This window comes from Ursus maritimus, unplaced genomic scaffold (assembly GCF_017311325.1).
Source record: "Ursus maritimus isolate PB19 unplaced genomic scaffold, ASM1731132v1 scaffold_33, whole genome shotgun sequence".
In the NCBI taxonomy this organism is placed as follows: domain Eukaryota; kingdom Metazoa; phylum Chordata; class Mammalia; order Carnivora; family Ursidae; genus Ursus; species Ursus maritimus.
Genome location: NW_024425897.1, coordinates 12,999,722 through 13,012,028, shown reverse-complemented (window position 1 = coordinate 13,012,028; position 12,307 = coordinate 12,999,722). Strand labels below are relative to the sequence as shown.

Below are 12,307 nucleotides of genomic sequence, written 5' to 3'. Positions count from 1 at the left end.
TTTTTTTTTTTTTTTTTTAAACAAAAATTGAGGCTGAAACTTTCTCAGTGAAGGAGGTGAACCAGGCATTGAGGAAGGGTGGGAGTGGGAAGCCCCGGAGGGAGCGAGAGTCCTCGGGGACGGGCTCACCGCCGCCATCTGCTGCACGCATCCCACTCGGGCATGTCTGTCCTATCTCTAGGCTGCTTCAGGGAATAGGCTTGAGCTGTGTATTTACTAAATTTAGTTTTGCTCCTGAAGTTTTGGAAAAACATATGGGCCTATTTTTCACTTGCCTGTAGAGAAAGAGGTAAGAAATGATCCAGGGAACCGGGGATGTACTGTATGGTGACTAACATAATATAATAAAAAATCATTATTAAAAAAAAAAAAAAAGAAATGATCCAGGGACGCAAGAAACATTTGGGACATCAAGGGAATTACGATTTCGTGCTTTTCCCCAGAAGGAGCCTGAATTGAGGGCAGTGTAGGGTAACAGACGAGGTAAAAAGGAAGCACCATATTGACTGGCGGCCCACAGGAGAATCCGGCCTAAGTCTCGCCGTCCCAGAGAACAAAGTAATGATGAAACACTGGGCGCAACCCTTCTCATCAGGCATCACCAGCTTTCTCCAGAGCCTTTTCCAGATTGCAGGGGAGAGAGCGTCGTGTCGAGTTCGCTGCAGGGGTGGTTTGTGCGAGCCTTCAAGGATGAGGGAGGCTCTCAGGTGCGTGTGCCGGGTTTGGAGAAGCACCAGACCTGACCTCTTCCACCCTGTGCAGCCTTCGCCCACGGCTACCTCATCCCCAAAGCAGAGTGTGCAGGAGGCCCTCCCCCCGACGCGGGCCCTGCACCCCGCATCCTGTAGCAGAGTGCCCTGTGAGAACACGCTCCCTGCGCTCCCCGGTACAACACGTGAGTATGCAGCTTGCGGCCACCTCCCCTCCATAGACCTGAAACCCCATGAGGACAGGAATTATGTCCATCGCATGCCTTCCGAGATGCCCAGTGCCTTCAGGGCACAAACTAAGCGTGTGCCAGGTATAAAGAATACGTAAATTTACACTGGAATGGCGTTTGGACAGCAGGAACTGTAGATACGTAAGAATAACGCAACTCTGACAACAAAAACAACAGCCCAAAAGAAAAACTGGCTGAAGGACCCGAATAGACTTTTCTCCAAAAAAGATGTACAGATGGCCAATAAACACAGAAACAGATATGCTCAGTATTCATCAAGTGGGGAAATAGAAATCAACACCATAACAAGATACCACTACCCTCAGAGGGCGATGATGAAAACTCACTAACTAACTAGCAGGTGCTGGCGAGGACGTGGAGAAATCGGAACCCTTGTGTCCAGCTGGTGGGAACACAGAACCCTTGTGCCCGGCTGGTGGGAGCACGGAACCCTTGTGACCGGCTGGTGGGAGCACAGAACCCTTGGGCACGGCTGGTGGGAGCACGGAACCCTTGTGTCCAGCTGGTGGGAGCACGGAACCCTTGTGACCGGCTGGTGGGAGCACAGAACCCTTGGGCACGGCTGGTGGGAGCACGGAACCCTTGTGTCCAGCTGGTGGGAGCACGGAACCCTTGTGACCGGCTGGTGGGAGCACAGAACCCTTGGGCACGGCTGGTGGGAGCACGGAACCCTTGTGTCCAGCTGGTAGGAGCACGGAACCCTTGGGCATGGCTGGTGGGAGTGTGAAATGGGGTTAAAAGTCTGGTTTGTGGAAAACAGTTTTGGTTCCCCGGGGAATGAAACACAGAGTTAACCGCATGCTCTAGAAATTTCACTTCTAGGTACATCCTCAAAAGAACTGAAAGCAGGGACTCCAACAGACACTTTGTCCTCCCGTGTTCACAGCAGCTCCAAGCACCACAGCCAGAGGGTGGAAATAACCCAAATGTCCAGTGACAGATGATAGGACTGCACAAAAAATAGTCTATAACGACATACTGGGGTAACGTTCAGCCTTAGAAAGGATTCTGACATGTACCGTAAGATAGACAAACCTCGAAAACATCGCAATACGTGACAGAAGCCAGACGCAAAGGGACAAACCGTGGATGATTCCCCCCATCTGAGGGACCTGGAGTAGGCAAACTCGTAGAGACAGAATGTGGAACAGAGGTTAACCAGGGCCTGGGCCAGGGAGAGGGACTTAGTGTTTAATGGGACGACGAGAAAGTTCTAGAAATGGATAGTGATGTCTGCACATCATGGAGGTCCAATGAATTGCACACTTAAACAATGGTTAACATGGTACACTTCGTGTTACGTGCCTTTTGCCACACACACACACACACACACACAAATGCACTTAAATGAGCTTTAAACTCGAAGGGGGGTTTTCTATTCATGCTGGCAGCTAAAACAAGATTTCTGAGGTGACAAAAGTCCCTAAAAGCACACTCACCACATGGCCTGGACCGATACGGGCTTAAAGACGTGCATCCGTCCCGCTGTGCTGACGCTGAATCCCCTGAGGACGAAAAACAACAAGAGAAAGGAAACGCAGTGAGAAATCAGACCCTGCAGCCACACCACCATGAGATGACCAGGCAGGCCCGCCGCGGACACCCCGAGGACAAGGGTGGCTCACGCTTTCTGACCAGGGAACGCAGGCCCATTGGACTGAACAAGCGTTAAGAGCAGGAAAAAAGTGAAGAAAAAAAAAAAAGTGTTCTCAAATCCGAAGACCTGCTTTTAACCCAGCTTTCGAGGTCTATCAAACACACAAACCCCAGCAAGGGCGACACTGTCATCTGACACCACCTCGTTCATGTTCCTGCCACTGTCCCAGCCTCCTGCTACTTCCTGTCCCGCACATCCCACCCACTGTTCTTGTAATTGCATGGAAAATATATTCACGGACAGCAAAATCTGAAGAAGGAAAAAAAAAATATAACTGCAATCCTGCCTCTTCCAAAAAAAAAAAAAAAAATCACATTTCAATTTTTCTTCCCCAATTCCATCTATGAGGCAACGTAACTTTTACCGTTGGAATCTCAGTGGAGGGACAACTTGTATTCAGCTCCTTCCCCCCCTTACAGCAGAACCCGCCTATTTCCCCGGGAAGCAAGTGTACGTGGAACCCGGGCAGCTCCTCGTCTCTTGTCTACCTGCCCAGGCCAAACAGAAGGGTTCCACCTCTGCAGGCCCCGGAGAGGCACCTGACACGTGGCGGTACCTGCCAGCTGGTGTCTCTCCCTGCAGCCCCACCACTGTGAGCTCCCACTGTGTCCCTTCCCACCGTGAACTTACAGCGACCAGCTCCGCGTGGAGGGCACATCAAGGTGAATGCTGCGTGATGCTCTGAACGTCACACAGCAGCCCACACCCTGTAAACACTCTTCTGTTTGAGACCTCACGACCCAAACTCCCTTACAGAATGTCCCAAACATCCCTGTCTTTGTGTGGCTCACTGGAGGGCATGTTGCTTCTCCTGCTGTAATAAGCCTCTGCTCCTAATGACCACCCAAGGATGCCCAAGCCAACCCGGGTTTCAAAGTCTACAGTGGAAGAATCTTTCAGTATTTTTAAAAATATTTTATTTATTTGAGAAAGAGAGAGACAGCATGCATGAGAGGGGGACGATCAGAGGGAGAAGCAGACTCTGCTGAGCAGGGAGCCCGATGTGGGGCTTGATCCCAGGATCCTGGGATCAGAGATCTGAGCTAAAGGCAGATGCTTAACCGACTGAGCCACCCAGGCGCCCCCGGAAGAATCTTTTAAAGAGATCTCCTTACCCGTCTCCATCAAGGTGGATTTTCGTGTCGCTCCACAGCCGGAGAACCATCCCGATGGTGCAGCTTTTACTGCTCAGGAGGAAAGAGATGCCCAGAGTCAGAGTCCACCCGCTGGTGCACCGTCTTCCCTGGCTTCACCCAGCCTGTCCAGCTCGCAGAAGGGAACTACCACCTGACCTGGGCCTGGCTGCTGGGTGTGTATCTGGGAGAAGCTCTCAGGCTGTCTGCGTAGGGACCACCTGCCACTGAATTCTAGAAGACACGAGCCTGGGATGGCCCCACCAGAGGGGGTCCCCAGTGACCTCTACTTGGAGACGGTCACAGGGGACTGTGTGCCCACCGGACTGAGGATGGAGCTCCAGAAACGCTAGGTCTCGGCTGTGGCTCTCAGGGTGCAGGGAGCAAGCGGCTGACCACACGCCCATGCTGCAGCAGGGGTGAGGCCGCTGATGGCTGGCGCACTCCTGGCACGAGGCCATACGCACTCCAGGGGACACAGGCGAGCGGTGGCAGCCAACCGGGCCTCTTGGCCTAGGGTGGCGGGGGTGGGGAGAGTGCCAACACCGGGGCTGGAGTTCATTTCAGGGCCTCTGTTGCTGTACCTTTCGTACAGCGGCAGTTTCAAAACTAGCTTGATTTGCTTTTGGTTTGCTCACCCTAACGGTGAAACAATACTTAAATGACTCCGCAGACAGGCGCCCCTGAGAAACAGAGAGGGACAGAAAGGACTTTATCAGAGGGTTACTTCAGATTATTATGAAAATTCTTCAGGCATTTAAGAGAGTCTGCTCAGGAGAGACCACGGTAATGGCCAAGCGCGGCTCCGACAGCCTCCGGGGCTCTTGACTGTGCACGTCTACTGACCCTTAGCAACAGCCCGGGAAGCAACGTGACGCCTATGACTGCAGACTGGGAGCTCTGAGCTCACAGACCCCCCTCTTCCTCTGGAGCGCGGGCCACCAAGCGGGACTCTTCCACCCTCTGCTTCTGTCTGTGGGGAAGGTAGCTGCGAGCCCTTCAGGTCAAATCAGACTAAGCCTTTTGTGTTAGGCAAATTCTCTGGTCTCCACCCCTGCACTCCTACACATTCTTGATGGGCTAATTCTACTTCCTTTGTAGAGGTGCAAGATAAAATTTATGCTGAGACCTGTGGAGCTCCGGAGCTGCTTGGCTGTGTCACTGCTTGGGAGGGTGAGCAGGGGCCCCCCTTGGAGCCCAAAACTCACATGCTGAGAGCCCAGGGCAGAGGGCACCTGGGAACACAAGGCCAGGGCTGGAAGACTCACCCTTTCTCAGAGCTGAGGACCCACTCCAGGGGCTGGTAATGAGGAAAGACAGAGCAGAGAGCTACAAGGAGCACTGGACTGGGGGTAGCAAAGGCCCGGGCCGAGGCCCAAGGCAGGAGGGGGCCTTCCAGGGCAGGCTTGAGATGAAACTGCCCATATGAAACAAGGATAGTAGCTAAACCGGCCTCCCCTACCTGCCGAGATGGGGAAGAGCCTAGAGAGAGCCCTGCGTGCAGGGGGTTAGTCCACAGAGGACTCCCACTCACGGTCTCAACCTGCAGTCAAGAGCACAAGCAGGGACCATGACATGGCTGTAAAAACTCTGCAAATTCCCTAACGGCCCCTTGTCTGCTGTTCTGTGAGTTTCCAGCAGTCCTGTAGTGACTGACAGTAAAATGTCTACAGGGAAGGAAGGCCTGTGAGCTGGCACACAGGGGGAGCAGGGGTACCCGGTCAGGGACATGGGTCCTCTAGAGGAGGAATGACCTCAAAGGACAAAGTGGGTGGGGCAGCCCTGGGAGAAGAAAGCTTCAGAGGGACAGAGGAGCCAGTGTGGCCGGCGTGGGGACTCGAGGGCTAAGAGGGAGCCGGCCTGGCACGAGGTGTGCCGTGGAAGCCCTTCGCCGACCGCACGGTGCCAGCAAGCACGGGACAGCCATGCGTGGTCACGGCACTCACAGTGCTCTCGCCTCCCAGACAAAGAGGAATGCAAGATGGAAGCCGGGGTGGCCGCTCCGGTCTCCTGAGGACACAGGCGCAGATGGTGGGGGGGGCTCTGAAAGAGAACCTGTGAGCCCACGGGGCCGTCATTGCCCCCGCGTCCTCCCTTCTGACAGGGCACCCGCATATCCTCCGGGAACACGGAACCCCTGCAGGTGCCCGCTGTGGGCAACACTCATCTCTCCCTCCTTTTTTGGGGGGGGGGGGAATAAAGAAGCAAAATCTCATGTCAGGAATTGAGAAAAACAAGGAAATCATGCTTTCAGCAGGACAAAAGCTTCTGTAAGGACCAGGGCTTTGTATCCAACCCAGACATGAGTAAGAGTGCCTGGTGCTCCCCAGTGTGGGACCGCAGAAGAGCGTGCAGGGCCCAGGCCCCCGCCTCCATATGCCTGCGCGTGCTGGGCCGCCACTCAGGCCCGACAACAGGAAGGCCCACTTAGTTCCCGTTCCCTCTGACCACCTGCTCACCCTCTGTAGCTCCTTGACCCACTCCCACAACCACAAGATGCCCGCACCGGCCTCAGGGTTGGCCTGTCTACCCCAGCTGTGAAGGACGACTTGGGAGTGCATGCATACACGTCTAATGCTACGGTCACGGCCTCCAGGCTCTGCGGTCGGAGAGCAGAGGCCGGGCACACGGAAAGTGCTAACAAGTACAGACGGTCGAGGATGAATGAACTCATGAACAACGGGGTGCAGAGGAGAGCTACAGTGTATTGACGCGTGGGGTCTACACCGCAGGGCTGCCATAAAAGCCTGGCTTCTGATGCCTGGCTCTGCTCGTAGGATGGCCTTGGGGTACCCTCCCCGACCTCTCGAGCTGCATTCCTCATCTCTAACACATGAATCAGGGCTACCTGCTCCACGGGGCAGTTCAAGGGTCCAATGAGACGCTGAGGACACGTTGTGGCAACCGCCCTGTGTTCTCCCCCACGGAAGCAACAGATGGCTGGCAGGAGGGGCCGACCTCCACGGTGGGCACATCCCACAGGGAGGCAGGGTCCCGTTCCGGGCCAGAGGGTGTTACAGAAATGGACTACACGTGGCGAGGAAAGCTCTGCCCCGGAAGGAACTCCGAAAGGCTGGCTGATCATCAAAGAGCAAACGTAACTGCATCGCTGTTTCATACTAAATACCTCTGGGCCGCACCGCCGCGCCGACAGTGGCCCAGAACCCTGAGCTCTGCCCGTGTCCCAGAGCGCCGGCCTGGGGGTACCCTGACACGAGGTGCCAGGCCCTCTCGCCTTCCAGGGCGCTCTTCACAGCTCACCTCCTAAGACCCATCAGGCTCCACAGTCTTCCACATCCAGACTTCCCAACCAGCCCAAGGCCACAGATGGCGGCTCACATGTCTCTCCCTATGTGTGCCGCACAAAACTTTCTTAGGATGCTATTCTGTACTGGGAAGAAGGTCACAAAAGAAACGTCTTCCCTCTTTCTTCATGGACTTGTTAACTGGGAACGAAGCCTTGGTCCCTTGTAACAGCCGCTCTCTCATGGGAACGAGACCACACAGCCGTCACACCATTCACCGCATCTGTGGCTTTTTCTGTCCTGCCATCGATGCTGTCCGTGATGCCTTCAAATGCACCCCCGCCACCCCGTTCCCTGCTGCCCACTTGCCCTTTAAGACACAGTGAGCTACCACAGGCTGCAGGAGGCTCCTCTCCCGTGCTTCCACGACCCCCCCGAGCATCCCTCCATCGCTGAGCCCGTCACCCCGCCATTGGGTCATGGCTCCTTCCTCGCTAAGCTTGTAGGCTCTCAGAGGTGGATGACTGCCTCGGCTGCTTCTTTGCGTACCTGGCCCCTTGCCTCATACGCAGGAGGACGCAGGAGGACGCACACACTTGCCTTAGTGGATGAGTAGATTAAAGATCACAGATACAGGGAGCCTAACTTAATCCGGTTTTCACAAACCCAGGGTCGGCAATGATCTCACGCACATTCATTTATCCTAGGTGTAAGAAGAGCTGCACGCCCTCATTTCACACACATAACAGGGTCTATGATGTAACTAACTTGGCCTCCGGTTATTGGAAAATTCCAAGCCTCTCTTCAAGCTTCTGATCAAGGACCTGTCAACAAATACTGGGGAATCCATCTGGGATGGTAGTAATACAGGGTAAGCCTATCAATCACATACTTCTACATGGGCCCGTCCGTGCTTCACGTGGCTGGCTCCTGCTTGTCCTTGGGTGTTTACCACAGCTGTCACCTCCTTCAGGAAGCCCTCCTGGCTAAGATGCTCTCTTCTACGGCACCCCCAACAGCAACCCAGTGGTAAACCTCTAAGCTCAGTGTACCTTTTCTATCCTCTCAGACCCTGAGCTGAGAGCAGAGACTGAATCTAGCACAGCACCAGGCATGCATGAGCTGTAAGGGTGCGTTCTACTGTTCTGCATGCCTGGTCATCCCTGTCACTGACCATCACACATCCCACCACCATCTCCCACGGATACGGGACCATGGAAACCTGCTCCAGTGGCAACCCATGTCTCTAGTGCAAAAGGGAAGCGCCGCCCCACCACACTCACCTTTCCTTACTGGAAAAGTCGACTCCCAGCAAGATACTCTCCTCCGTGTCCTGGCGCCCGCTGCTGTCCACCACCACCATGTACCGGACCCGCTCTGCCCAGGCGCTCTCCAAGCGCACGGCCTAGACGGGCAAAGACGCTCTCACTGGCCTGCCTTTCGAGGTGGTGGCCCCTTCCATCACCAAATCAACATCAAGGACTTCTGTTTTCTACCTTTCCCCCTGTGAGCTCAGGAATTAAGATGAGATTCTGAAGAGCAGGAACCACGTCTGGTTTACATCCCTGCACGAGGGATAGTGCTCGGCTCTGGGAAGATCCCCCAAAGTGGGCCAAATGGCTGAACAGGTTAAGATCCAGAGAATGAAGACCTCAACCCTCAGACTAACAGGGACACCTAACACATCCTTTCTCTGGACCTTGTGGGTGGTGAAGAGCACACCTGGCTCTGGCTTTTGTGAACAATTTGAGAGAATTTGCTGTAACACAGGAACTCCCCACCTCCCGCTGCTTGTGAGTAATTCCCTACCAAAGTGCACCATTAAAAATGAAAACTTGCCACTCTCGTCTCTTCTTACCAGCCTGATCCGATCCTCACAACGCAAAAGGTTGATCATCACTTGAAGATGTTGGGGCAAGTCACCTGTTGGACCAACGAAGAAAGTTTTAGAAAAGGCCCCCACCCCCCTTCTAGGCAGAAACCTGCAAGAGGCTGAGGTTAAGGGTCTGGATGAAGACCGCGAAGCTAAAATCCCCCCACCTCCACCCCAAGAGAAGCGTCAAAAGACTGGGAGGCTCAATTTCTCTTACTCCACTCCTGAATGTTGCCTGATGAGGACGGGGAGATCTAGCTGACGGCCACGCTTTCAGAAGTTGCCTATATATTCTGAAATGTGGGGCGCCTGGGTGGCTCAGTCGGTTGAGCGTCAGACTCTTGATTTCGGCTCTGGTCATGATCTCAGGGTCGTGTGGTTGAGCCCCATGTGGGGTTCCATGCTCAGCATGGAGTCTGCTTGAGATTCTCTCCTCTCCTGCTGCCCCATCCCCCCCTCGTGCGCCCTAGAGCGTGGCCCCCACGACGACCACCATGGTCAACGGCCACAGCGAGACCTCCATGCCTGACCACACCGCCTGGTCCCTATGCTGCTGGAGCTTTGTGGCACTCGCCTACCCCATGGAGTCTTGGGACTGGAGGGTGGCAGGTGAGGTGACTGGGGCCCAGGCCTACGCCTCTACCACCAAGTGCTTGCACATCTGGGCCCCAGTCTCGGGCCTCCTTCTGATCATTACGCTCATCATTATTTTCGCCCACTGGCTCACTGATGATTATCCAAGCAATTTCAGAGGTCGTAAAATGTTATGAAGGCTACTAGCAGCTGTCCACGGCCTGAGGCTCACACCCCTTTTCATGGTGGTTTATATACACATCAGTCTACGATTGAATTCAATAAAGCATTCTAAAGCATGATTACTTTATAAAGGCAGTAACTCAGAGCTTCCAGCTTCTCTGAGCAATCCCAGAGCCCGGGAGGTGCCTCCGGGCTGGGGTGCACGGAGCAGAGTTTCTCAGAGCTGGGGAGTCTGCACAGACACGGAGGATCGACACAGCTGAAAACAGGCTGTGTGTTCCAGGCCGAGGGGCCCCTACCCGAGGTTTGTAACCAGTGAGTAGCAAGTGGGATTCTAACACCACTTTTTCCCCCACCTTATACATTTCATGGTTTCTTTCTGAAAGAAAGATTCATCTGCAAAGATCCTGGTCTATAAGGAAGGAGGAGGAATAACTCCTAGAAGATCTGTATTAATGCTGATTTGCACCACGCCAAGGAGGAACAGAAGTATCTTTAAAAAGACATTATCCTACAGCTCACAACCAGAATCCCAGAAGGATCAATACCCTGGATTCGTTCCTTTTGCAAAGGCATCTTTTGAATTTTAGGGCAGGCTGACAGATGACGTCCAAATCGTCCTTCTTGCCTCAGAGAGGACTCGGGTCGTTGGAAGCTGGCCCCTCTTGTCTGTTCTCTCCGCGACAGGATAGCACGGCGTAAGACACCCACACTGGCACTGCTTTCCATAAGGAATGATTGGCAGGTAATGGCTCACATTTAAGAGGACGTGGAGCTCCTCATCCCCCCTCCTCTATCCAACAGCACCCGCACCTGTCCTGACCCTACTGCCCCAGTGGCACACACCCGCCTTGGCTGGTCCTGGGCTCGCCTGCACGCCACCACCGTCCACCCCAAGCCTCAGAAGCACGCAGATGAAAGCCAAAACAAGCCCCTTTGTCTGGTGAGTGCCTAAATGAAAGGGACATTTTCCACACAGATAGGCTCCTTTCAGTGGGACTGCTTGTGGAGACGTGGAATTGCTGACCGACAGAACTCCCAACCGCAGCCTGGCATGCACACGCTGCCTCGATGTGCTGCAGTGTACGCTCAGCACTTGCGGCAAGATCAGAGACTGTACGCCTAAAGTAGAGGCCGCCGCCAGAGTCTCGGACTGCGGACTGGCTGCAATGACCTGAATGACTTTTGCACAGACAGAATCCAGCCTCACTCGTTCTCAGCTCTGCATGATTGCTGACGGGACTGGGGGCCATCCAGGCCACCTGACAGTGATTCTAGAAAAACAGGAATTGAGGGAAAGTCCAGACTGCGCCTGCCCCAGGGTCATTTCCTGAGAGTCCTGGGACAGTCACCATCCCTCTTGCTTTTCTGAGCTCATTGGCCATTCCAGCCAGACCTCGGGGGCAGAAGAGCCGCCAAGCCTGTAGCTTTCTTCTTACTGTCCTGTCCATTCCAGAGATGCGTGAACCAGCCCGACTTTTGGTTCTTACATGGTTTTGCACTTGCACCCCCAAGCTCCACACAGTATGAAAACACTAAATCAGAGGATGGAGACACTGTATACTATGGGTAAGCAAAGCTGGAGCATTCGCTTTGCTGTCTGTGATAAGACATGAACAACGGTTAAATTCCTAACAGGGCAGAACCATTAGCGGATTCAAGAAAGAAGGTTCTGCTTGTAGTATTACGGTACTCGAAGTCACTGTAGTAATAATCAGAGCTACCATACACACAGAACCCATGAGGGGAGAAATATGTTACATGCATACATTTTTTTAAAGTAGGCTCCATGCTGAAAAGGCTTAAACTCATGACCGTGAGATCAAGACTTGAGCCGAGATCAAGAGTCGGACACTTAACCGACTGAGCCGCCCAGGCGCCCCTACATGCATACATTTTAAATTCCACCCTGTCTGAGGTACTGGTATTTGATGCCCATTGTAAAGATGGGGTAACTGAGGCTCAGAAGTCGACCGTTGACTGTTCAGTGAATTGTAGGGACTGGGATCAGAAGCCAGGTCTGTCTGGCTCCAAAACACACATTCTTGCCCCAAACTACGCCGCCTCCTTGTGCTAGACAACTGTTTTCTGAGCTTTGAACAGAGCTCAATCTTGATTCCAAGTATCAGTATGTGAAAATACCAACTGACCCATGGTGCTCTTTATAAAGTGTAAGACACGAAATTCTAACCTAGGCACTCAGATCCAAAATGAGGCGAGATGACTTGAGGTGAGAGACAAAATGATCACAGTGACAAGAAAACTGGCCCCAACTGCTGGCTGCTTTCGCCTGCTCTTGTTGCGAGGGTCAGAGGGCTTGGCAGGTCGCACTGAGAATGCACTGTCTGTCCCAGAAGGGGCCGCAGAGGCTACGGGCCCATTACAAAGACGCACTTGTATGCAATGTTTTCTGGTTCCTCTTTTCAAACTGCTTTCGGTGTCAGAGTTCAGTCACCTCAGAAAACCAGTCTCTCCTACTACGTGGGCATTTCCTACCTGTGTGCTATTGGACCTAAACGAATACTGGGTATGATCCCCACCTTATCACTTCTGTCTACTTTCAAAAACCAAAGCCACTGTTAAATCCTGAAGGCTTCCCACCCCAATGCCTGCCGAAGACTCGTAAAGAAACTCCCCAGATGAGAGCTTCCCAGAAGCTCAGAGAAATGACCAGAGTCCTCA

General features: G+C 53.6%; 1 protein-coding gene across 4 annotated transcripts in view; it reads right to left on the bottom strand.

The window, feature by feature from the left end:
* SSH1 (slingshot protein phosphatase 1) overlaps positions 1 to 12,307 on the bottom strand; it is a 60,643-nt gene that overhangs the window by 21,862 nt on the left and 26,474 nt on the right. For 3 of the 4 annotated variants that reach the window (XM_040619818.1, XM_008707635.2, XM_040619819.1), the window contains 4 exons: positions 8,855 to 8,919; positions 8,280 to 8,401; positions 3,734 to 3,802; positions 2,401 to 2,466 (listed from right to left, as the gene is read on the bottom strand). In XM_040619818.1, coding sequence (XP_040475752.1) covers positions 2,401 to 2,466; positions 3,734 to 3,802; positions 8,280 to 8,401; positions 8,855 to 8,919 — 322 coding nt within the window. Of the gene's footprint in view, positions 1 to 2,400; positions 2,467 to 3,733; positions 3,803 to 8,279; positions 8,402 to 8,835; positions 8,923 to 12,307 lie in introns of those variants that run through there. The other variant, XM_008707636.2, reaches the window with a different exon arrangement.